The sequence below is a fragment of the Electrona antarctica genome, assembly GCF_951216825.1.
Source record: "Electrona antarctica genome assembly, chromosome: 3".
Lineage (NCBI taxonomy): Eukaryota > Metazoa > Chordata > Actinopteri > Myctophiformes > Myctophidae > Electrona > Electrona antarctica.
Window position 1 is genome coordinate 6,383,907 of NC_136808.1, and position 26,838 is coordinate 6,410,744.

The 26,838-nt window shown below is 42.9% G+C and overlaps 1 protein-coding gene across 1 annotated transcript; it reads right to left on the reverse strand.

Annotated features, from left to right (window-relative positions):
• On the reverse strand, window positions 1–20,075 carry LOC306920225 (fibulin-7). Its single transcript, XM_079496911.1, has 8 exons — window positions 19,862–20,075; window positions 12,944–13,106; window positions 10,725–10,895; window positions 9,537–9,662; window positions 6,466–6,663; window positions 5,580–5,717; window positions 1,051–1,186; window positions 1–602 (listed from the first exon to the last, which is right to left on the reverse strand). Exons 1-8 carry the CDS (start codon window positions 19,928–19,930, stop codon window positions 239–241), a joined length of 1,365 nt encoding a protein of 454 aa, XP_079353037.1. The 5' UTR covers window positions 19,931–20,075; the 3' UTR covers window positions 1–238.
• Between the last annotated feature and the right edge of the window lie 6,763 nt (window positions 20,076–26,838).

The window sequence follows — 26,838 nt, forward strand, 5'->3', positions numbered from 1 at the left end:
AGGGGTTTAGCGGTGACGAAAATGGAGCCCCTAGTATTCAGGTTAAAGGTTTATCTTACCACGTTTAAAATGTCCATTACTCCATCATATTAGTCTAACACACATACCTGACCTACTGTAGTGAAGAGCATTTGGCTGTTTAAGCTGTATAAGCTCCATGAACTGTTTAACCAATAAACCCTAGTGGGGAGTACTCATTCCTTTCTCCTATTCCAGTTTTCCCAACCTTCCGTTCTAACTAGAACTCATACTGGGACACAAACATGGTGACTTTGGTGATGTACCTCCCCAGCTGGACGCGTTTCTCCAGCTCGGCCATCTCCACCTCGGCCTCCAGCGTGAGGGGGCCCGGCACCGGGCTCACCAGCATCAGCTGACCCGTCTGCCGGTCTGAGCGCTGCACCGTGAAGTGGCGTCGGGCCTGCTTTCCTCCCAGCAGGGAGAAGCGAAGCGTGTCGCCCATTGGACGCATGGCTGACACGCGAAACATGACACGGGGAGTGGACAGGTTCGACACGACCGATAGGTAGTGGTAGGAGAAGGAGTTGGGGGTCTGAGAACACGCCTTGTTGTCCATGGGACAAGGGTTACGTTCACAACGTCTGGAAAACAGAGGTATAAGCAGGAGTTGAATGGAGCTGCAGGGAAACTTTCTCAAGTGCGTGCCTAAGAAATGTCCCATTTTAATCCATTTATTTTCAGCAATGCTCTTCATTTTCTTTCAATTTACTTGTTCATAGGGCATGCCATATATTTCATCTTTGGGTTTATTGCTTAACCTATTTTGGGCGGGAACCCCTTTTGGTGTTTGTGCATTATGTAATGCTTTAGCTATTGAAAAATAGCAGATCTACAAGTTCATAGCGCGCCACCGAGTGGCGCGCTATGAGCTTGTAGGTCTGCTATTTTTGAAAAATCGTAAAAATGCGGCACAAATCTTTGAATAGGTATATATTCTTTCAGAGGGAACGTTTTTTTTTAATTTCGACGTCAGGCCTAAATGGTTTAAATACTTATTTGTCATAGAAATTGAGATATTACAGCACTCACGACGGAGAGGTCTTGACGTAGGTGGCATTGCGGATGCGAGGACATTCCACACGGACACATTGGAACCCTCCATAGGTGTTGATGCACATCTGCTCTCTTGTGCAGTTGCTCGTTCTGGCCGCACACTCATCAATGTCTGTTGATGCAGGGAGAGAAAATACATGTCAATCAGCCTATGTGAAAGAAGAACGCAATATAAATTAAAATGAACACCTTGAGGGCCCGGACCTATTTAATCCATTAATAAAATGTGCCCATCATTTATAGCGCCTGGACCACTTTTACCGGGGGACCGGAAGTTGTTGTGAATGTCTGTGTAGCAGCTAACAACAGCCACACCACTCTAGAGTCGATCGACAACAACGGGAGGTAAGAATAAATCTATCGCGACTAGCGACTGGACCGCGGAGGGCCGTCTAACACAGGATATTTTTTCATAATTAGACGGGATGATTTAGATCGCAAGTTATGAACGTTTTAAGATTTCCGTTGTCGTCCGCTAAACAGGCAGGGGACATTTTCGATGACGTGTCACTGTTGTGCAACACCGAGGATTGGGCAACAAGCGCTCCTAGGCTGTGGAGCGATGTGACCGGTTTTGATATCATTAATCTCCGTCCTATTTATCAATCTCCGTCTCGGGCAACTTGACCGTGAACTTGAACTTGATGGTGATCTCCGTCTGGGGCCCTTAAACTGTTAAGGTGGGAAAATTCATTGACACAGAAATTCTCTCTCAAACAAAACTAAGAGTGTAAAAAAGCCTCCCTTGCAGCTCCAGTAGCCATGCTGCTCCTTAAGCCTGATTCATACTTGATTGCACATCGTTTCATGCACCGAAAAGCTTGTAGCTTACAGACATCTAGGCGGATCTAGACATTATGGGCCCCTGGGGCCACCGTCATGCAAAAGGCCCCCCCCCCCCCAGTCCCCGGGAGCTTTTTTTTTGTTCTTCCCGACGTGGCGCATACTGCCTACGTGTACGCATAACAAATATGACATATAGGCCTGCGATATTCAGAATTTACAGCAAGGGATTGCTTAAAAATAATAAACAGCCAAAAACTAAGCCAAATAAATGCAAACTGAGGGTTTAAAGTAAACACACAGTAATGTACCGTATCATGACGGTTTAGGACTTTTGGGGTTATTTTATTGACACAAATGAATAAGCCCATTGTTAATAACGGTGACAAGGACCGTGTGCGTCACTGTTATTCACTGTTACCCCTTTTTTTTGGGGGGGGGCCCTGAGCTTGAGCCTCTTCGCGGTCACGCGGACGCTCAAGCTCAGGGCCCCCCCCCTAGCTCAGGGGCCCCTGGGCCTGGGCCCAACAGGCCCGTTGGATAATCCTCCCCTGTTTACAGAGCGTCAGATCCCCTCGCTAGTGGGGCTAAAAACCGTGGAATATGTTGTGCAATATTGTACCCTCTCACTCTTTGTGGTGAATTTATTTCTGGTATTGGAGAAAAAGTACAGTAGGTATAATAAAGTTGTCTCTTGTGACTGACCACCGTCACTTCTTTTCTTGGTGCTTTATTACTTTTGGTTTCTGCTGCTTTACAAATGTGCGTGCGTGCGTGCGTGCGTGCGTGCGTGCGTGAGTGCGTGCGTGCGTGCGTGCGTGCGTGCGTGCGTGCGTGCGTGCGTGCGTGTACTGAATGTACGGTAGTTGTGAGGGTGAGTTACTTGTTGTATCTTGTATTTTGTTTTAATTTTAAGCTTTGTAAAAGGCAGCCTATATGCACACTCAAGGGTCACTTTCTAATTTGTATATAGCTTTCAGTTACAGACCTTCTTCAGGCATAAAGCAATCAGTGTGGGTCTCACCACAGACCTAGAACAAAGTAACCCAAACGACACAAAAAATGACCCACTGAGACTGGAAACACCAAAAAGATTATTTACAAACCAAACATAAAACAATAGAAAATGCAACACAGTGCAGGCAGTAGCTATCGTAAAGCATGGAGGATATAAACCATTGTGATTTATTGATAGTACACTCATGTCAAAATCCTCATTTAACCCATTTTGAGCGGGAACCCCTTTTAGTGTTTTGTTATACTTTAGCTATTGAAAAATAGCAGATCTACAAGCTCATGAACTTGTAGGTCTGCTATAGAGGGTATGCGCATGCTTAAAGTGAATGGCCCATCGAGTGGCAAATCGAGTGGCAAAGCAACATGCAAAGTGAGTTTAACATTGTTTAATGTGGTTTAATGCAATCAGATATAGGACTTTTCTGTGTGGATGTATGGGCTGTCAAGGCCAGAAAGTAGTTTTTTGCCCCTCAGTAGGCGTTCCTGCATAACATCCGGGTTTGGTGATGATGTCACACGCATAGTCGCATACCCTCTATTTTTGAAAAATCGTGAAAATGTGCCTCAAATCTTTGAATATATATTATTACAGAATGAACATTTTAACTAAAATCTTTGCTTCTTTCGACGTAAGGCCTAAATGGGTTAATTTACCTACCCTGAAGAAGGCATTTATTTGGTGCCAAAACGTTGGTGTTCTTAAAATAAACACCAACGTTTGCATCGTGACTATACGAGCCGTGCGACCTCTCCTTCTTTTTCAAGTTTGACCAGCACCTCCTCTTTGTTTGTTCTGAAAATCCTCATTTAAAACCCATTCTGGGCGGGAACCCCTTTTGGTGTTTTAACTAAGCATTATGTTATACTTTAGCTTTTGAAAAATAGCAGATCTACAAGCTACGAGCTTGTTGGTCTGCTATTTTTGAAAAGTCGTGAAAATGTGCCTCAAATCTTTGAATATATATTCTTTCAGAGTTTCCGTTTTTAACTCAAACCTTTGCTTCTGGGGGGTCCCTGGAACAACATATTTTCAGATGGGGGGGTCGGCGGCCAAATACAGATAATTTTTGGGGTCCTTGACATGAAATATTGATGTTTTTCAGAAAAAAATACATTTAAAAAATATATTTTTAGGCCTAAATGGGTTAAACCTAGAGTTTGTAAACTTTCTACTTTCCAGGGTACGCATGGATCCAGTATAGCTCTCTCTCTGGCATAAACCTCCTGTCAACATCACCCCCTCTCTCTGAAGCATAACCCACTCTATGCCCGGGAACACTATAAGGGAGCTGGGATGAGTGATTATTTGATATGACAGGCTACAGGGTATACTTCACATCTTTTCTTCATATTGAACTGTTCACCGATCCTTTGTTTGAGGGGACAGGAGTACAAATTGGACAGGCTTAGATTCATTCAGCCCCCCTGCCTGAAGGAAAGCCATCCAACTATAGTCTGTGGTGTGGAAAGTTCCCACTGTGCTGGTGATGAATGTTGCGTCGCAGTGTGAATGTGTTGTTGTCTTGTCTTACAGAGTTTTTGTCTCTGGCTCTTTTGCATGACGGCGTGAAGTAGACTTGTGAATACCTACAGCACTGCAGTGGTTCCATTTTGACCTGAGATCAGATTCTAAAAATGTCTTCTACATCCTGACAGTTTTCTGAAAAAGCTATGTTTCTATGTCAGTCGTTCTTCGATTTTTCAAAAATAGCAGATCTACAAGTTCGTAGCGCGCCACTCGGTGGCGCGCTATGAGCTTGTAGATCTGCTATTTTTCAATAGCTAAAGTATAACAAGTATAATAGAATGCTTGAAACACCAAAAGGGGTTCCCGCCCAAAATGGTTCCTTAACATGCGGCTGTGACCAATTCTGCAGGTCGCAGACCTGTTTTTAAGGGGTCGCAATGGAATATCACGTTTAAAAGAAACCTTCCAGAAATGTCCAAAATGTTACTAAAAGTGGAGAAATGTCACGTCGCAAAACAAGCTCACAGCATGCCTCATGGTGTCACATTGCAACCCACTGCGAGCTATGTTTGAAATACTGCTTACGGTGTAAGTGATTAAATGATGTATGTTTGAGGTTTACAAGGAGACAACTACATTTCTCTTTTGGGGCTCGAGCTGCTAACGTTTTGTAAATTGTAAAAAGAAAAAAAAGGAAAAAAAAATTACACCCGTGTGAAGTCAGTGGTGCAACTCCGTGTGGGGGTTCCCGGGGGGGAGTTCCAGACCCACAGGAACCCACCCAGGGTGCCGGCTCAGTTCCGGCGAGCCACCCCGCGTCCAAAACGGTAGAGAAATGACAGAGTTACCATGTGGGGGTCCCCGGGGGAGGGGGGGGGTTGAGTTCCAGACCCCCAGGAACACGCCCAGGGGGCCGGGCCGGTTCCGACGTGCCGCCCCGTGTCCGAAACGGTTGAGAAATGACAGAGTTACTGTGTGCCGGTTCCTCTACTGTACCCTCTACTGTACTGTATACTGTACTGGCACACCCGAAATCATCATAGTTAATATGTGTGTTTGTGTGTGTGTTAGGTTGCGCACAGGTGGTGAAAAACAACCATGCTGTTTTCATGCTCATACCTACCCAGCCAGGCACCCACCCACACACACGCATAAGTCCGTAAGGGAGTGGTTTGCACCACTCAAAAAGGAAAAACAAAAGAAATACAGAAGCAAACAAACGCGTACACATACGTACCTCTGCAGCTGCGTCCGTCACGGGTCACATTGTAGCCAGCAGGGCAGGTACAGCGGTAGTTTCCAGGAGTGTTGACACAGGCATGTAAGCATAGTCTGCCAGCCTGTCCGTTATGGAAGAGCTCGCATTCGTCAATATCTGTAAAAGAACACTCACGCACACACACACACACACCAACATGTTACAACCTATATATCATCACTGTCGAGTGAAAACCTCGCACGGTATGTCCAAAATCATTACTTGTTCAGGAAAACGAAAAAAGGAACACGTGTTTCAATGGATGCAATGCGGTTATATACTTTTCATTGGCTCCATATTTATTTATTTAGAACCTCAATTTCAAACTCTTTCTAAAATAGTGAAAATAGCACGTCCACAAGCTCACAACACCACACTTTGCGGCACGTTGTGAGCTTGTAGATCGGCTATTTTTGCTACTCTTGAGTGACACTCTTGTGCAACAAAGTAGTAGGGCTTTATTTTACGGTGGGGGGGGGGGGGGGGGGGGGGTACATTGAAATATGGAGGTTTCTGCATGACAGTGACGATGATACAGCACCTCAAATTACACCTCAAACAAGTATTATGACGAATTGAACGGCTTTAACCCATTCTGAGTGGGAACCCCTTTTGGTGTTTTAACTAAGCATTATGTTATACTTTAGCTATTGAAAAATAGCAGACCTACAAGCTCGTAGCGCGCCACCGAGTGGCGCGCTACGAGCTTGTAGGTCTGCTATTTTTGAAGAATCGTGAAAAGTGACATGAAAGTGTTTGAGAACGACTGACACATAGAAAAACATAGCTTTTTCAAGAAAACAGTCAGGATTTAGAAGACATTTGCAGAATCGTTCAGGTCAAAATGGGTTAATTAGTCCTATACCAGTGCAGGTGGTGCTGTCTCTGCCAGATATGGTGTACCCCGGCTCGCAGGTGCAGTGGGTGGTGCCCTGGACCTGCGTGCAGCGCGACGGACGGACGTGCGGCGCCGGCCCGCTGGTGGCAGCTGGCAAGGTGGTGGCGGCGGCAGCTGCGTGGGACGACGACGTGGCCGCGGACGTGTTTGTCAACGTGATGAAGACTATATGCCCAGAGGACAGGAGAGACAGACACAGTGGGGAATTGTTCAATCGAGTCCTTGATTTTATTTGTGACACATGCACCGCTTATCATGGAGTCATATAGGCTATACAGTACAGCACTCCCTTATGTCTAGCTGTCCCTATATGTCCGTCCGACTCCGAGTATGACCTATTATTGACCCCTGCAGCTGTTTTGAGCAGTGAGATAATTGGGGGCGCATTGGGGTCAGACACACAGGTACGTACGCAGTCACGTACGCAGTCACGTACGCAGTCACGCACGCACGCACGCACGCACGCACGCACGCGCACACACACACAAATTTGAAGTCATACTAGATGCCATAGATGACAGGTTGGCCACATGAAGTCAAAATTTCAATAGCTGCTGCTGCTTATTCTAAACTAACACAGGGTCTCTGGCAGGGGTGAGTGAAAGAGTGCGTTTCCACAAAAATGTGGAACGCCCTATACCAACTGTCATTAAGACATGTGAATCCCTTGGCTGCTTCAAAACCGCTCTCAAAGGGCACCTACGGACGGCTGCAATTCGAAACTGGCCCCCGTAAAATCTGAATTCCCCACCCCCCCCTTTTTACCTCCTTTATGATGATATCCTGTTTTTTGAGGGCCGCTATAGCCCCTCCTATACACAGGTTTAATGTTTGTCTTTAGTTCAATGTTTGTTTAATAAACATTAGTTCAATGTTTGTTAATAAACGCCATGACGTAACTCATTACGTCATATTGTCTCTTTATTATTAATGGCATTTAATGTTTGTGTTAGCACCGTTCGTTTTACATCACCATTACATCACCTAATCAACACGAGTTAGACTTTAACATATTAGCGCCCCTCACTTCACACGGGTGTGATTTTTGGCTATATAGAAGTGTATATTTGCACGTCTCTAAATGCTATGATGAATTGAAAACGGTGGGCCCTCTTGTAAACAAGTGTAATGCTCTATGGTGTCGTCCACTCACAGTTAACAGTTTTTTGTATCGAGTTGTGCTTGAAATGTACTGTAATTCTACAAACTGTTAATAAATACTTCAAATCAATGTGTGTGGTTTCTCTACGCGTGCGTGCGTGCGTGCGTGCGTGCGTGCGTGCGTGCGTGCGTGCGTGCGTGCGTGCGTGCGTGCGTGTAAGATGATGTACTGAAGGGCTGTCAGAGAGTATAAATAAAGGCCACACAGGCCTGGCAGTGTTAGAGCCGGTCAGCATTGAGAGACAGTCCTGTCATGGTCAAGCTCCGTTTAAAACCCACATGGGCCACAGCAGCATCTAACTCTTTACAGTACCATACTGTATGGAATGAAAATAAACACCGAGAAACAAAACCAAACTCCGCCACACTGATTCAGTGTGCACTGCCACAGCCACATCAGGGAGCTGCGTGGAGCTCAAACCAACAGTCTCAACTGATGTTATTTAACCCATTTCGACCGAGACCGATTCTACAAAATGTGTTCTAAATCATGACAGTTTTCTGTTTCTATAGGTCAGTGGTTTTCTCAAACATTTTCATGTCAAGAACCCCCAAAAATATATGTAATTGGCCGCCGACTCCCATCTGAAAATATGTTGTTCCATGGGACCTCCCCAGAAGCAAAGATTTGAGTTAAAAACGTTCACTCTGAAAGAATTTGTTCAAAGATTTGCGCCGCATTTTTACGATTTTTCAAAAATAGCAGACCTACAAGCTCGTAGCGCGGCACTCGGTGCCGTGCTATGAGCTTGTAGATCTGCTATTTTCCAATAGCTAAAGTATAACACAATGCTTTAAAACACCAAAAGGGGTTCCCGCCCAAAATGGGTTAAACGTTAATATGATGTATTCTATACCTACTGACAAGTTAAATGAATGGATGTAAATATATATTTTTTAGAGAGGGAGCATCAGAATATTAACATCGCATCAGATGTCTTTCTGGTATACATGCATTTGTACATAATTTAACCACGTTAAGCATGACAGTGTCCGTTTGCTATTTTCACAGTGTGACCGCGCCGTACGACGGAGTGTACGTTAAGCATATATGCTCAGGCTATTTTTGAGATGTTTTGGCCCTATAACAACATGCTCAAAATAGGGACACTGGGGTTAACCCATTCTGTACGGGAACCCTGTTTTGTGTTTTTAAAGCATTTGGTTATGCTTTTAGTCATTGAATAGCAGACCTACAAGCTCATAGCGCGCCACCGAGTGCCGCGCTACGAGCTTGTAGATCTGCTATTTTTGAAGAATATATATTCTTGCAGAGCGAACGTTTTTTTAACTCAAATATTTGCTTCTGGAAGGTCACTGGAACGACATATTTTCAGATGGGGGTCAGCGGCCAATTACATATATTTTTGGAGGTCCTTGACATGAAAATGTTTGAGAACGACTGACATAGAATTTTTTTTTTCAGAATCACCAAAAGGGAACCCCTTTTGGTGTTTCAACTAAGCATTATGTTATACTTTAGCTATTGAAAAATAGCAGATCTACAAGCTCATAGCGCGCCACCGAGTGGCGCGCTACGAGCTTGTAGGTCTGCTATTTTTTGAAAAATCGTAAAAATGCGGCACAAATCTTTGAATATATATTCTTTCGGAGCGAACGTTTTTTTTATTTCGACGTCAGGCCTAAATGGGTTAATGTGTAACTGCTTGATATACAGTAGTACTGCATGTCCTTATAATATAGAGGTCAGTGTGACTCCATGCCTGCAGCTGCCCGGCCGGGGAGCTTGATTGCCAGTGGCATAAGTGTGATCTGAAATTGCATAACAAAACTACACTTAGCTGCACGTACCGCATGCCGTCATGCAGTAAGTGATCCCCTGCGGTGTGCAGTGGAATGAATATATATATACCTACATGTTGGCAAGGGGCTCTGACAGGTCGCTCCGGCCCAGCCTTTGGCGCAGGTACAGGTGAACTGGTTCACCTCGTCCACACAGGTTCCTCCATTTAGACAGGGCGAGGATGAACACTCGTTAATGTCTGGAAGAAGATGGCAGGGAGGAGGGTTATGCAAGGTAAAACCGTCGGCTATACGTTTAACTTTGTGTGTGTGTGTTTGCGTGCGTGTATGGAGGTGCGATACAGGCAGGCAGGCAGGCAGGCAGGCAGGCAGGCAGGCAGGCAGGCAGGCAGACAGACAGACAGACAGACAGACAGACAGACAGACAGACAGACAGACAGACAGACAGACAGACAGACAGACAGACAGACAGACAGACAGACAGACAGACAGACAGACAGACAGACAGACAGACAGACAGACAGACAGACAGACAGACAGACAGACAGACAGATGAATAAGGAAGAGAGAGAAAGCGAGACGGAGTAAAACGAGTCAATGTTTAAACTAAAGCCATACCAAAACAGCCTTTGAAGCAATATCTCGAAAGTTGGCAAGCTGTCAGAAGGGACGCGAGTCACAATATCAGATATCGCTGCATATGAATAACCTCTCTGGATGACCAAGAAAGTGTTCCGAAGAAAAGGGAAACATGATCATGCGATGCATGCGACATTATATCTTATCTAGACGAGAGGAGCGAAGGTGGAGAGAAGGATGGGGGGCCACACAGAAGACAAGAAGACAAGACTGTGAGAGAAGATTGGCGGAGCGGATACAGGGATGAGTGATGGGCCGAAGTGGAGAGAGAAAGGATGGGAGATGTTATCAGAAGCAATGAGAAAGGCATAGTGCACAGCAAAATCCTCGGCGTGACGCACATTTCATATACATGGGAGCGAACATTCGGCTAAATTAGCTATTTTCAGCAAGTGTAAAATCTGTCATTACAACGGCATCAAGGCCTGCCAAAATACATTTTAGTCGACTAAATCAACTGTAGATGTAGTCGACTAAAATCGCATGACACTCAGTCGACTAAAACTAGACTAACACTAAAGCATTCCAGGTGACTAAAATATGACTAAAACTAAATGAAGTTTAGTTTCAAAGACTATGACTAAACTAAAATAGAATAATGCAACACTGCATGCTGTCTAGCGAGTTAGCGTCTTCTAGCAGGCGGTCATGATGGGACTCACTACGACAGGTGGGCTGCTGGCCGCTCCAGGTCAGGCTTTCCTGGCAAACCCTGCTCTCCGAGCCCAGCAGTTCGTAGCCGGCGTCACAAAGGAGGTGCACCTCATGGCCCACGGTCTGGGCCTTGCCCAATCTTCTGCCGTTGATGGGCGCATCCAGTTTTGGGCAGGTGCCTGTTGAGAATGTGTGTTGAGTCGTGGGTGGGTAGGTGGTTGGTGAAAAGGTAGAACAATTGATCACTTTCAACCAGCCGTCCTTATTTTTTTGCATGTAATAGGTGAACATTTCCACATAAAAAAAATAAAGAAAACATCAACATTTTGAAAAATGAAGTAATAGCAGATATACAAGCTTACAACACATCATGGTACAATTAGCATTTATTTTCCTCATACAACCGGCGGTGTCAGTGTACTTCAGAGGTATTCAGGGGGCCACAATTGTAAAATGACTTTAAGTCAGGGGCCAAGACTATATTACGACAAAAATGGTTAACCACTTGACCATGTGTGTGCTATAGAGCGTTGCAGTCCCGCCCCCTTTCATGACGACGCCAGGCCCAAGAAATTAATCCCAATGCATTTTTCCCATAGACATTTCAAAAAGTAGCGTCATACGAAGCCAACTCGAGTCGTGACAAATCATGACAACAAACACAATATTTTGGACCAAACAAATAATTACAAAGAAGAAAAACAACAAAAAAAGTGTTGTAACCTGCCGTTTTTTTCTACTTTCTAATTCTTTGTTTGGCCCAAAACATTGTGTTTATTGTCATGATTTGTCACGACAAGAGTTGGCTTTGTCCGCGGCGTAAACGTCTTTAAATAAATACTTTCTGAAAAGTCTATGAGTAAAATGAACAGGGATTTATTTTCCGGGGGCGGGACTACGACACTCCTGTCTGTATGGTAGGGCCTGTGTAATGTAATGTACTCTATTGTCTGTTTTTATGTTGTAGTTTTATCTTTTTCTTTTTTTCTTTGTTCTTTTTTATGGGGGGGGGGGGGGGTTCGTCATTTTGCAGATTTTCTCAAATTGATATCTATTGGCTATTGATATGCGGTGTCCCGTCAAAATAAACAAATAAAGTAAAGTGCTTCGTATTGCATTCTTTTTTATGTCTGATGGGATCATGTCTGTGGCGGTCCTTATTGTGCACAGGCTTTGATTTTGATAATAACGCCAGATACCTTTCTGAACCACAACACTTTGATCCAAGCGACCCATTCTAATTAATGATTTCAACTGGAGTAAAACATTATCTCTAACTGCATTACTACTCAGGTATGGATTCCAAATACATTATACGCCACTGTTTATTTCTCCATGTTTAATTAATGTGTAAGGCAGAATAATTGGGCAGAATTGCAGAAATCATTAAAGCACTTGTAGCTTTGTAACATGGTGGCTGTGATAGCTATATGGCTGTAACATGGTGGCTGTGATAGATATATGGCTGTAACATGGTGGCTGTGATAGCTATATGGCTGTAACATGGTGGCTGTGATAGATATATGGCTGTAACATGGTGGCTGTGATAGCTATATGGCTGTAACATGGTGGCTGTGATAGATATATGGCTGTAACATGGTGGCTGTGATAGCTATATGGCTGTAACATGGTGGCTGTGATAGCTATATGGCTGTAACATGGTGGCTGTGATAGATATATGGCTGTAACATGGTGGCTGTGATAGCTATATGGCTGTAACATGGTGGCTGTGATAGCTATACCTTCGCACCAAAAAAGTAATAAATATTCACATTGGAATCTGGAATTGGGCCACAAGAAAGCTCCCCCAGGGGCCGGATTTGGCCACATACGGCCCTCACCTTCACTTAATGTGGCCCTCAGTGATATACTATTGATTTCAGCTGTTACAATTCCAAACATAACCCGCTTTCATTACTTCAGTCTATATGAATGATACGTAGCTTGCGGAGTTAGTTCAGTCAGTCATACTCGAGGGGTTTCATGCCTTGGCCACGGGCGCATATGCATGCGTATTACCATGGTACTACACTCATGTTCATTCTTACATGCCTGATGATGTTTAATGTTTCTACAAGCTCAAAACGCGTCGCACTGCGACGCGTTTTGAGCTTGTAGATCGGCTATTTTTGCTACGACAGTAATATGCAACGTGGCCATCTGGTGTGAGTGTGGAACTATAGTGGCCCTCTCCATCGTCAAAGTTGCCCAGCCCTGGTCTACTTACTGTTGTTGGCTCTGGCTGCAGCAGGCTGCTTAGACGCAGCCTGCAGAAGGTTGATCTTCTTCCTCAGAGTACGAAGGCTCTGCAGGTAGGAGGCTTCATGGGCTGAGAGAAGCTTCTGGACCTGCTTCAGAGAGCTCTCCATCTCCTGGCGACTGGGACAGTCCTGTACCGGCGTAGAGGTTCAGGGAAGAACAAACAATGTGAAGAACCGTCTTTAAGTTTCTTCATTTTTCATTTTTCATTTTTCATTTTTCATTTTTCATTTTTCATTTTTCATTTTTCATTTTTCATTTTTCATTTTTCATTTTTCATTTTTCATTTTTTGTTTTTTGTTTTATGTTTTTTAGGCAAGGCAATTCAAAGTGCTTTACAGAATAAAAACAAATACAGATTGCAACAGTGCACTTTAAAATGAATACAGATTATAATAGATACAATTAAAATAAGATATAGGAGCATATAAATTACAACAAATACTCCCACCTTTGATAAAAACAGAAAACACAGCTAATTTAAAGCCCAGGCAAGACCTAGCTGTTGTTAGACATCATTTGGATAGGCAATGTTAAATAAATACGTTTTTAAATTGGACTTAAAAACGGCTATGGTTGGGGATTTCCTAATGTAACCTGGAATATTATTCCAGGTTTGTGGTGCATAATAGTGAAATGCTGCTTCACCATGTTTTGTTCCAACTATAGGGTGAACTATTAGTTATTACGATTAGTAATTCAACAAGATCCTGGCAGAAATTATGGACGTTTAATTCACTTGAGCTTTGACTCATGAAAGTTAATTTATCACTTGTATTCTTGTATTCGGCTCATTTTGGCATCAGTATTACACATTTCAGGAATCAGGATTGAAGGTTGTGCTTGGCATAATAGGACCATGAACATGGTTTGCTATCCCTGTCATTTACAGCAGCAGTAATTGTTTTGACATTCAATGGAATGAGGGCCCTGCAGGAAGGAAGATTACCAAACACCTTTACATGTAGGCCTACTCTAAAGTGGGGTATCTGAAGGGCTGTGTGTGTGTGTGTGGAGGGGGGGGGGGGGACACACCCAGCAAAATGAGCCCAATTCTACTTATGTATTCATTTTTGCTATTTGAAAATAACAGATCTTTAAAGCTCACATGCATTGTGAGCTTGAGAGGCACTGATATAAAATGTTTTGGGTACTTTTTTGGAGCATGGAAGAAATCAGCTATACTGCTTTAGGCCTATCTAGTGTATTCCCCTAATAGAGAGGTTCAAGGTTCAAGGTTCAAGTTTATTGTCCCCGAAGGGCAAATTGGGTTGCAGCATAGACGTACATTAAACAATGAGACAGTACACATAAACAAACAGTTCACATAGCAGATCATACCAAAGTACAAAGGTGCACATAACCAATAAACCAATAAAGTGCAGGCGTTAAAGTGCTATGCGATAGTCATAAAAGTGCGAGTGCATAGGCATTAGGCACGAGACAAATAAAGTAAGTAAAAAAGTATGAAGGTAAGTACGTAAAAGTGCTTATCATAAGTTATGTCCTAGATCTACCCACAGCAGCATTTAGTGTGCAAATAGAGACAGGGACAAAGGAATGTTTGTGCCTGTTTTTTGTGGCACAAGGGGCTCGCAAGCGAAGGCCGGATGGGAGAAGGATGTACTCTCCATGTAGGGTGAGCAGCATCAGATCGGATGCTTTGTTAAAGGGGAAAACCACCCATTTTCAACATTTTACTATGTCATTAATATACCTTAGAGCTGTTGTGTGGAAATAATAAAAAAGTCCCCCCATTTTGTGTTTCCTAGAAATGTAATTGTGAAAAAAATCATTAACATGGTGAAACACATCTTGATGACATCATCAAGATGTGTTTCACCATGTTAATGATTCTTTTCAGACCTCTAGTTCTAGGAAACACAGAATGGGGGAACTTTTGTATTATTTCCACACAACAGGTACATTAATGACATAGTAAAATGTTGAAAATGAGTGGAATGCCCCTTTAAGCACCTGTTTCTTAAAGATCTGATCTAGGCTGTTCATTTGTGAGCCGATTAGAGAGTATGCACATGCATGATTTTCCCATCAGGACACGCCCCCCTCATCTAGACTGAGTGGCAAAACATTGAGCAGCATGGAGTGTTGGAGTTTGGAAATCGTTGGAAATCACTCAACCGTCCTGCGAGCCCCTGTTTCTAAATGTCACATAATGCAGTAGACAGCAAAATGTTGTGTTATTGAAAACAAGCACTTCCAAACTCTGATACTTAGAAAAATAATCAAATGCAGGGCATTTCTTGACAGAAAGTAGCTCATAACGTTTCTATGGTGGATTTTTATGAAACAAAAACGTTGCAGATAGAGAGAGGATAATTCAAGCTTTTCGTACAGCTGCAATGTTGGTGAGTTTAACATTGTTTAATGCAATCAGACTTTTCTGTTTGGATGTATGGGCTGTCGACGCCAGAAAGTAGTTTTTTGCCACTCAGTGGGCGTTCCCGCATAACTTCCTGGTACGATGATGTCGCGCGCATACCCTCTATTCTCTCACAACAAGCTGTCGCTGATGGGGCAATAGGCCTATCTCACAGAATTTCCCCTCCCCCTTAATACGCCCCCTTTCCGCGTTAGTGGTGATAGCGTGACGTCACTCCATAGACACTACATGTTAACAGAGGTAATTTAAGAAGTCTACAACTTTTGTTTTCTCAAGGTAAGGTTTGTTCTATCTGTTCGAGCTGATTTACCATCTTGTTTGCTTCATAATAATATTGGTCTGTCACATTTTTACATTAGGAAATGTACTTAGATTCTCCAGAGAAAGGGGGCTGTGAGATAGGCCTATGGGCGGTGCTGATGGGGCAATGGGCGGTGCTGATGGGGCAATGGGCCAATGGGCGGTGCTGATGGGGCAATGGGCGGTGCTGATGGGGAAATGGGCCAATGGGCGGTGCTGATGGGGCAATGGGCGGTGCGATGTGGGGTCAGTCAGTATGGCATAAACAACCCTTAGGGTAAACATCACCTGTATTAACAACCTCCTTTTCTGATTGGCTCAAAGAGCCGGGGAGTGGTGGTAGTAGTAGCTTGTTTTCCATCTAATTCCCTTTTTCCTTCATTACTCTTTTTCATTCAACAACTTCCTTCTCTGCCTCCACCGCTCTGTCCTCTCAGTCATGCATGGGTGTTTTCACACAGCAAACGAGTGTTTGCGTCCAACAAGAGTTATATAAGAAAAGTCAATATTTGTTGAAAACACCTTTTTGATTGGGACAGGACTGGGAACTGCTAGAGGCTTCAGTCGGGTTAGCGGGGGTCTGGGGGAGTTGGTGTTTATGAACAAGTCTGAAAGCTCTCTTTCTATTTCAGCAGCATATTTCATGTGGCTTCAAATGGATGATGTTAACCCATTTATATTAGGCCTGACCTCGAAATTTAAAAGAAATCTTCTAAATCCTCCAGTTTTCTGAAATAAATATTTTCACGATTTTTCAAAAATAGCAGACCTACAAGCTCGTAGCGCGCCACTCGGTGGCGCGCTACGAGCTTGTAGATCTGCTATTTTTCAATAGCTAAATTATAACATAATGTTTAAAACACCAAAAGGGGTTCCCGCCCAAAATGGGTTAAGGGCTTGGGCTTGGGCGATTATATCGGTATTGTGATATGAATCTGGGATGTTGGATATAAGTGATATTATAGCATTTAAGAAGCCCTATTTTGTATCAAAAACATGTTGAAAAAATAAAACGTTTAAAAAAAAATGGCATAAAAAGCTGGATTTACAGTACAAGCTTGTGATGTTTTGAGAGATTACCCAGCAAGCACTGTCAGGACCTGGACGAATCAGTGACGTTTCGATTGGGGCCAGATCAAGTCAAACCAAGACTAGTCAGATCTGGCCCAGAATATCACCTGATTTCAACCAACATAGATTTTACCCACTAAGACGGACGTCCCTGGATGAATCAGAGAGAGTCTGATCGAGGCCAGATCAACTTAAGTCATATCATAACTAGTCAGATCTGGCCCAGAATAAACTATATTATTTAATCTGGTGAAGATGTCCTGGAAATGACTTAAAGATCATCCCCATATGGGCTGTGATCTGGCCTTGTCCTGAACGTCACCGGAGTCACTGGAGGACGTCATCATTACGTTATCATGACGTAATTTGGCTTGCTGGGATAGTTATGATAATGCAAATATTGAAAAAAAAGATTGTATTTTGTCCATATCGACCCGCCCTAGATGATTTTAGAGTCACTGTCTACTGGTTTAACACGACTTGGGATTTCTCTACACTCGGTATCCATTCCGAATCACAAAATCTAAACTGACTAACTAGTTGGTGGAACTTTCAATAAATCCTTGTCGTTGAACCTTTACAGTGGTTGCTGAACTCAGGAGGAAAAAACCTATAACTCCATGTTTTAGATGTTTACTGAACACCCTTTACTGTGTTGGTAAAAAAACACACCCGTTCACAAGTTTGTTTTAAAAACGCTAGCACGCTAGCAGCACCCCTCAAAGATATTGAACCAATGGAAAGTATAAAAAAGCGCTTCGGACAAAACCTCTTAATTCCATTGGACCCTCAAACTGTCTGCTAAAACAGCCAACTCCAACACCTCTCCCCATGCAAGTAATTGATAGTTACTCACAATACAACACCAATGAGGCAGTATTGCTTTGTTTACAAAAATGCATATTTTTCATTTTCTGAAAAATGAACATTTTGGAGTTTATAGGTACGTGGTTTCTTCTTGTTTTACTGTTGTCTTCTCTTAATACAAGATCAGGAGCCAGCCTCAACATGAAATCATTCAGAACCTCTGACAGACAGACAGACAGACAGACAGACAGACAGACAGACAGACAGACAGACAGACAGACAGACAGACAGACAGACAGACAGACAGACAGACAGACAGACAGACAGACAGACAGAGTAGAAGACAGACAGACAGACAGACAGACAGACAGACAGACAGACAGACAGACAGACAGACAGACAGACAGACAGACAGACAGACAGACAGACAGACAGACAGACAGACAGACAGACAGACAGACAGAGTAGAAGACAGACAGACAGACAGACAGACAGACAGACAGACAGACAGACAGACAGACAGACAGACAGACAGACAGACAGACAGACAGACAGACAGACAGAGTAGAAGACAGACAGACAGACAGACAGACAGACAGACAGACAGACAGACACATATAGGCCTATAGTGTATACTGTCTGTACACCAGGGACGTGCACACATAGACATCAAAGGGGGCGTCAGCCCCTGCCCTTTTACCCGTCTGTAAAACAACTGCCCTCTCCAGACCACGAATGCAGCATTTACTACATGGTGAATGAAATGCAAATGACACTCATTTCCATGCCACATATCGAAGGCAGCGTTCAGGAGAATTGCCATTTTTCTGAAGACTCCTGAACTTGAACACATTATTTTGCGTTGAACAAATTTGTTTGGAAATCCATGTCGTCACACTGCATCTAGATAGCTAAAGAGTGCTGGGTTTCGCCCCGAAAATAGCTGATCTACAAACTCTCAACGCGTCGCAGCGCGACGCGTTGAGAGCTTGTAGATCAGCTATTTGCTATTTTTGTCCAAAAGTGCCCTCTTACGGGATTTCAGCCCCTGCCCCTCTGACACTCTGTAGGCTACACACTTGCACACACTTGTTTTGGTTTGCATCTGGTATGGGAGAATGATTTCTGTACCCGAAGAGTTGAAAAGAGTTGAATGCTATTATGCTAATTAAAGGACCACTTCACCACTTTTCAACCTATCTTCATATAATAGGTCCTCACTAATAATCATGAAAAAATGGAGCAATTTTTTTCTACTCGGTCTGTGTCTCATAGGAGGGCTGTGGGCAGTTCAGAAACCGTCTTCCAGTGACATCATCGATGGGGAATCCAAGCTAATAGAAACTGCAGGATTTCTAGTCCTGAAAAGTTGCAATGCGAAAATGGAAGCCATCGTTCTCACGATAATGAAAATCTAAACATTTTTGTAAAAACAATCTTGTTTAAAAAAAAAGAAGACGGTTTCTAAACTGCCCACAGCCTTCATATGAGACACATACAGAGTAGGAAAAAATCGTGCCATTTTATCATGATTATTAGTGAGGACCTATTATATGAAGATAGGTTGAAAAGTGGTGAAGTGGTCCTTTACATTTAACAGTCTTACACATTTGGGTTGAAGGTTGTCCTCCTCTAGCCCCTCTCTAAACCCGCTGGCCTCTCATCACAGTATTGGTTCAAATCTGGCTGATCACATTGCTGTCATTCACTGCACAATATGCAACACTTCTTCAAAAGCAGTGCAAAAATATCAGCCTGATATATACAGTCTGATATATATACATGCAGCAATTAAGGCCTGTAGGTCACTATGGTTGTCAGGCCTTTTGTCCTGCCTGCCTTTGATAATGCTGATAAGCTGTGTGCGTGTGTGTGTGTGTGTGTGTGTGTGTGTGTGTGTGTGTGTGTGTGTGTGTGTGTGTGTGTGTGTGTGTGTGTGTGTGTGTGCGTGTGCGTGTGCGTGTGTGTGTGTGTGTGTGGGTGTGTGTGTGCGCGCGAGAGAGAGAGAGCGTGCGTATAGCCTATACATGCTGTAGTATAATTGAGAACATTTAGGCCTACCTATTTTTTTTATCATTAACCTACAGTTCAATTTGAATTTTGTTTTCTTGTATCTATTAATTAATAAAATAGCCATCGAAATTATATTTAAAGCCTCATGCAGTGAGTCATCATCAGTTCTTATAAAGGCAATAGGTTATAGCTATTTGATCTGTGCAGTCTGCAGAGTATAGCATACATGGCCAATATCCAATCTAATATAGCCTATTAAACTGTGTGGACACCATATTAGGTATAGCTCACCTGTGTATATGCAGGGTGGATGTGACAGAAATACAGGGCCATGACGACAATAACTGGTGACGCAAACATTTTCTAAAGTTCCCAATCCAAGAATAAAGATGCAGTTTAAATTCAGTCCTCAAAGCCCGTGCCGTGAGGTGAAGTCCCACTGGTAAACAAAAAACGCGTTTATGAAGATATTAGAGTTGAGAGAATGGATATAGTGCTTCCTTAAGAGTGGAAAGCCTGTAAAGGCGAACTGCTGCGGAATGTTGGGTTTACCCCTGGATAGCCAATCAGGAAAGGAGACTTGAGAAAAATATTTAGGCTACCGCATTATTGCCCCTTAATTTCTTTTTTTCTCTCTTTTTTCTTCCCTCTCTCTCTCTCTCTCTCTCTCTCTCTCTCTCTCATTTCACACAGTAATTCACACCAGGGTAGAATTGTACTTTGGTGGAAGCTGGTGGTGGAACCACAGGTCGTGCGAGTTACATTATTAGCCTATAATAGCCAATTAATAGCCATAACATGGTTCACACATGACGCTCTACGACAGTCATGTTTCAGGGCCTATATGGCTATACACACACTACGGAACATTGTAACAGCACTGTCTGCAAAGTTGTATTTTTGCTGTGTTTGGGATATCCTTTTAAAATAAAAACAAACAAATCTCCCACAGAAATAATCTCTGTAAACTGATTTGAAGTCAATATGAGGGTGGTGCATGCATATATGTAGTCAATGTTCCTTTTCACAGATAGAGAAGCTGTGCCCTCTGCAGGAATATGTGCAACCATGCATGCATGTTTTCAGAGTTGAGACTTTTGGGTCGAATGGGGATAAGCCAGGTGGTTGGTTGCCTTTGTGTGACTGTGCACTGCTCACAGTCACGCGCACGCACACACACACGCACGCACACACATGCACACACATCTGCATTATCATATCAGTCAGGTCAGTGATAGTGTAAAACTGTAACTGAAGTTGAACTGACGTGAGCAATATTTGCTGCTATACCATCTTCTAGATCTGCACCGACCGAGCAACAATAAGACCTGAACGTGAGGAAGGCACTTGCATGGAGGCCGGACCCTGAGCGGCATGACCAGTGTATGGAACTCCATGAGCCTCCCCGTTAAAATAATACTCAGTTCTTCTACGCTATATGGTGGAGTGTATTCTTCTATAAGGCATCTGTGAATGCTGGACCCTGAAGCCAACCCTGCAGAAGTCTCTTGATGTGACGACGGCTGCTGCATCTATACCAGAATGTTGCGTGCAGTAGGCCTACTACAGTAGGCCATCAGCAAGAGGGTACATGTTACCAGTGGCGTGCACAGACATTTAGAGGGGCAGGTGAACAGTGGCGTGCACAGACATTCAGAGGGGCAGGTGCTCAAGTGAAAAAAGGGCACCTTGTGCAGCACATGGAACCGGACGGTTGCCTTAATAGTGTGAGATCTATAGATTTTGGGGCATAAATAATATATTAGAAGCTTTTTTTTTAACAAGAATTGATCAATGTCACCATGGTGCACATACTGTACACTGTATGTATGTACTGTGTGTTTTTTTAAAGGGTGCTGTCCAGAGGGCAAGGGCAGGTGGTGCTCTAGCACCCCCTAGTGTCTATCTGTGCACGCCACTGCATGTTACCAACAAGATTCTGTATGAGGGAATACCAAGGGTGTTCCAGCAAATTGCAACCAGGAGAATGAGACTATAGCAGGACAGTGCCAAAGACATCAAGAACTGCCAGCCAGCAAATTGTGTGCGTCCTCGCAAAACGGCGATAGTAGCCGATGACTGGAAGCAATCCCAGCAAGCCAAATGACGTCATGATGACGTCATGATGACGTTATGATGACGTCCGCCGGTGACTCCGGTGACGTTCAGGACTAGGCCATGAGATCCCAGTCCATATGGGGATGACATTTACATCTTTTCTAGGACGTCTTCACCAGTTGAAATAATATAGCTTATTCTGGGCCAGATCTGACTAGTTATGATATGACTTAAGTTGATCTGGCCTCGATCAGACACTCTCTGATTCATCCAGGGACGTCCGTCTTAGTGGGCAGAATTTATGTTGGTTGAAATCAGGTGATATTCTGGGTCAGATGTGACTAGTCTTGGTTTGACTTGATCTGGCCCCAATAGTCCAGGTCCTGACCGTGCTTGCTGGGATGATGGTGGGCTCGTCTGACGTTCGACCGAGAGGCTGCTGATGTGTGTGAGTTAGATATTAGGTTGGTGAGGCAATGCAAGAGGTTGGGAGACTCAGGACTCTGGAGGCAGACGTGTGGATTTCAATGCTGAGCAGTGTAGCCGCAGCAGACACTTTGAAATGTGTGCAGTCCCTAGATGGACAGAGCTCAAAGGATTCAGAGGAAGCTATTGCTTTAGGCGTTGCTTTGAGCTCATTGACAATGTGGAGGCAATGCAAAATTCTCACCGAGATACACGGGGATCTTTGGATTTAGTCATCAGAGAGTAGAGAGACACAAGGTCCTTCATTTGGCTGTGCATGCAGGGTCAGTGAGCACCCGACTAAAATATTAGAAATAAAGAACTGCGGGTTCTCTCCACTTTTTATATTTGTCATTGGCACTCACGGCCAGAAAAAAAAATCATTAAAAAAAAAACAACACATTGGATTTGTCAAAATTAACAAAAAACACACATTTTCTGTCTCTTCATAAATTAATGGCAGGACAGAATAAATACTATGTCTGATCTATAACCTCAAGTTTACAAGCATAAACACTGCCTGATGCAGTTTCTTTTTTTTTTTATGGCTTTCGCCTTTATTTTATATTTCTTATAGAGGAGGGACAGACAGTGGGCTGGCAGTGGGCTGGCAGTGGGCTGGCTTTTTAGTGCCAAGCACTAAAAAGAAAAAGATAACATGATCCGAACCATCACATAGCTGCTGTATATATTAATATCAACCTGTAATTGGTAGGCTACTGCATATTGTTTTCGCATTCCCTGAAACATGCATTTTACCCAGTTCTTCCCTACACAAGAAGCCTATAGAAAGAATGAAATGCATGCCCTGTGTGCATAGAGATTGGCCCGACGTAGCACAGGCTAAACTTATGAAATTTATATTTATATTTTAGCAATTTATTAGATGTGTAATTTAACATTTTATGTAGACGTAGCACTCTAAGATGTATACTCATAGGCCTCGCAGTACAGATAATCTACTGTTAGATTAGGTTCTTACCTTGTGATTCTTGATGACTATTTCTGTATTTGATGTATTATTACGTTGTGTTGTTCTTGCTTACTGTAAGTCGCTCTGGGTTAACCCATTTAGGCCTGACCTCGAAATTAAAAAAAATCTTCTAAATCCTCCAATTTTCTGAAATAAATATTTTCACGATTTTTCAAAAATAGCAGACCTACAAGCTCGTAGATCTGCTATTTTTCAATAGCTAAATTATAACATATACACAATTGTAATTGTAAATTGAGAGCATGAGCTAGGGTTAATTCTGACAACATACTTTATCACCCACGGCAGCTCTAAAGCAAAAACAGTTTTCTTTTGCTTTATTGTCTCCACCAGGCCGAAGGCATGGGGAGAGAGTATGTTTTGCACTCCGTCCGTGTGTGTGTGTGTGTGTGTGTGTGTGTCCTTCCTTCCGTCCTTCCGTCCTTCCGTCCTTTAGACATGAAATCTGAGGGCAACTGAGGGGAGCGTGGAGCAGCTATAGGCCTCCAGCTGAAATCACATGTGGATGATGCACTATCCAGACACCAGACGTTTGCGTTTCTTTAAAGTTATTATGAATGAAACTCACACAACCAATAATCTCACTCATCCTGCTGTTGTTTGAAGTCATCTCCAGTCTCTCTGGATCAAGTGATGACTCACAGTGACTCATGTATGCTTCCACACTCTGGGACCATCATCATCATACTGTCACACAAACTAAACAGACCTCTACCATCCATGGCTTTTCATACTCAAACCGTCACACGACACAAACAATGTGATAGTCCTTCGCTATCACTTCATTTCTGCTGCCTGCATGCTGTCCAGCTCCACTGAGCCATGAAAGCTGCTTTTTTTTCTTCCATTGCATTGCCTATATTTCAGTTACAATCTAACTCCACATAGCCCTGCCAGCCTGCCCAGTAGCCATTCCTGTGCTGTATTGTCTTCTGCTTTTTTTGTGCTTCATTTGGACAGCAGACCTAAATCCCTCTGAATGAAGTCCCCCAACACACAACAATGAGCTATCACAACACAAACTCACATTATGCAACACAATCAACCCCCCTTTCTTTCACTAAACTCCAGAAAGTCAGAACAGCGATGATTAATAAGCTATAACTTGTCATCACTGACTGGCACCGTAGTCATTATTGCGACGTACTATGAAAACCTGCATTTCCCGTCAGTCGTTTCGCGTCATGTCACGCCTCCATATATGGTCACGTATCGTGACACGTCACGCCACATCACGCCTCATGGCACACTCCATATATGGCTGGCTAAATTAGAAACATTTGCAATATAGAACACATCTACATCACAAATGTGCTATAAATAGGCACAGGCCTATAGGGTTTTGTACTGCTCTTGAGAACTATGTTATTGCCATGAATTGATAACTCCCTGGAGAAAGTATGCTATAATTGTTTCGTTGCACTGAAGAAATACACATGCCGCCTATATCGTATAGGAGGCATAACAAGTGTAATGCTTTATGGTGTCGTTCCACAGTTAACAGTTTGTATGGAGTTGTGCTTGAAATGTAGGCTAGCTGTAATTCTGCAAACTATTAATAAATAGCCTACTTCAATGATCAATCGATCAATTTGATTGATTGATTGATTGATTGATTGATTGATTGATTGAAATATTTATTAACAGTTTGCAGAATTACAGTAGGCCTACATTTCAAGCACAAAAGACTGTTAACTGTGAGTGGACGACCCAATTAAGCATTACACTTGTTTACAAGAGGGTCCACCATGTTCAATTCATCAAAACATTTAGAGACGTACAAATAGACACTTCTATATAGACAAAGAACAGGAATTCATCATAAAATCAATCAATCAATACTCTATCCTATAATTAAAAAAAAGAAGAAAAAAAAGACCACAACCTCACACCTCACATTGGGCAAGGTGTGATGAGTTAAATAAAAATCGCAGAGATCATGAAGTTTAAAGAGATAAATTAAGCTATTTGACAGAGAATAGGAGGTGGGGCAGGGAGGAGGCACTGGCACTTGTCCACAAGAGATGATAAGAAGCAGTAGGCTAGTTTGAGGCGCGTATTTAGTTGAACCATGGGTTCTGTGACTGGTCCCCGGTGGTTGAGTCTGTTGGTAGTCGCATCATGTCTGCTGCGGGTCTCGCCGTTCATCAACGCAAACAGGATTATTGTAGAAAAGGCGCACAACATGAAGCCACCTGCTAGCGGTAAGGAAATCAGGTCCGTTCGATAGCGGATATTGTCCTATCTATGCAATGCGCTGTCTAGAGACTCTAGACTATAAAATATCCAGCGGTGGAAAAAGTACTCAATTGTTTTACTTAGGCTAAGTAAAAGTACCAATACTGCAATTTAGAACTACTTCGTTACAAGTAATGAAATGATTACTATATTTACCCAGGGTATCTGGGCTAAGCTCAAGAACTTGTTTCCAGCCAGGCCCTGCTCATAGAACATTTCATCGTAGTGGTTCAATGCCTTGTTCAAGAGCACTTCAGCGGTGGTAATTGTAACGTGTCGGACCGCTGATTCGAACTGGCGACCTTCCGGTATCAAGACCGCTCCGCAATCCGTTCGGTCACCGCTGCCAATTAAAAGTAAAAGTACGGAATTGAAAATGTACTTGAGTAAAAGTACAAAAGTATCGGCATCAAAATGTACTAAAAGTAGCCTACTAAAAGTAAAAGTAGTAAAAGTTCAAAATGTGTAGAAAATCTATGCGTCGCGCGACGCATTGTGAGCTTGTAGATCGGCTATTTTCAAATGGCCGAAATGTATAGGGTTGAAGTGGTAATGTTATGTTTTCTAATCAAATTTTTAATCTCCAAAGTAACTAGTAAATAAAGTTTTTAAATAATTGTAGTGGAGTAAAAGTACAAATTTTGGCTCCGAGATGTAGTGGAGTAGAAGTAAAAGTACTGGAAATTGGAAATACTCAAGTAAAGTACAAATACCTCAAAATTGTACTTAAGTACAGTACTTAAGTAAAAGTACTTAGTTACTTTCCACCACTGAAAATATCCTCATCTGTAACAAACCCTAGAAATTGATAGGATGAGGATATTTCTGGTGTAGCAAAGTCTGACAAAGTTTAAGTAGTATACTATAGCTATAGTGGGAACTGGGAACGACTCACTTTGTCATTGTCGAAAAATAAATCCTATAAAGTTTGAGGTCTGTCCTCAGTCCTGTCCTCATTGCACTTACAAGTTTTCAGTCAACACCATTTGTTAAAAATGTACTCTGGAGATTTGTAGTCTTTAATACCACAGTGTCATTTTGTCCTTTTCTTAATATAGGGGTTTAAAGATTGTCAAATCAGATTTTAGTATAAATTCAATTTAAGCCCAACACAGTCATATAGGCTAGGCTATGCACACAAGCTTGTGCTGAGGCTTCAGCCTACCTTTTGGTGAAAAAAAACAACGACTGAAGACATTGTATAATAAGGTGTGTTTATTTAAATGACCAATAAACTTGAACTTGAATACATGCACACATAGCCTAAATGCGCACACACACACACACACACACACACACACACACACACACACACACACACACACACACACACACACACACACACACACACACACACGCACACACACCAGCCCACATTTGCATTTTGTTGCCATGGGAATTGAAGTGGTCAAGTAACTGAACGCCTTCTATTCTATTCTATATTCTAGGGCTTGGGGTGAAGGAGCACTCTCAGATTGTTGCTCAGCACAATAGACTCCGCAGCCGGGTTGAA

What these genes read in the sequence shown, in the direction of transcription:
- LOC306920225 (XM_079496911.1), bottom strand. Translation starts at nt 19,930, where the DNA reads ATGTTTGCGTCACCAGTTATTGTCGTCATGGCCCTGTATTTCTGTCAC. An exon ending in TGCAGCCAGAGCCAACAACA is followed by an intron (nt 10,896 to 12,943) that starts GTAAGTAGACCA and finishes CATTCTCAACAG; the next exon opens with GCACCTGCCCAAAACTGGAT. An exon ending in TGACGGACGCAGCTGCAGAG is followed by an intron (nt 1,187 to 5,579) that starts GTACGTATGTGT and finishes CTGCATCAACAG; the next exon opens with ACATTGATGAGTGTGCGGCC.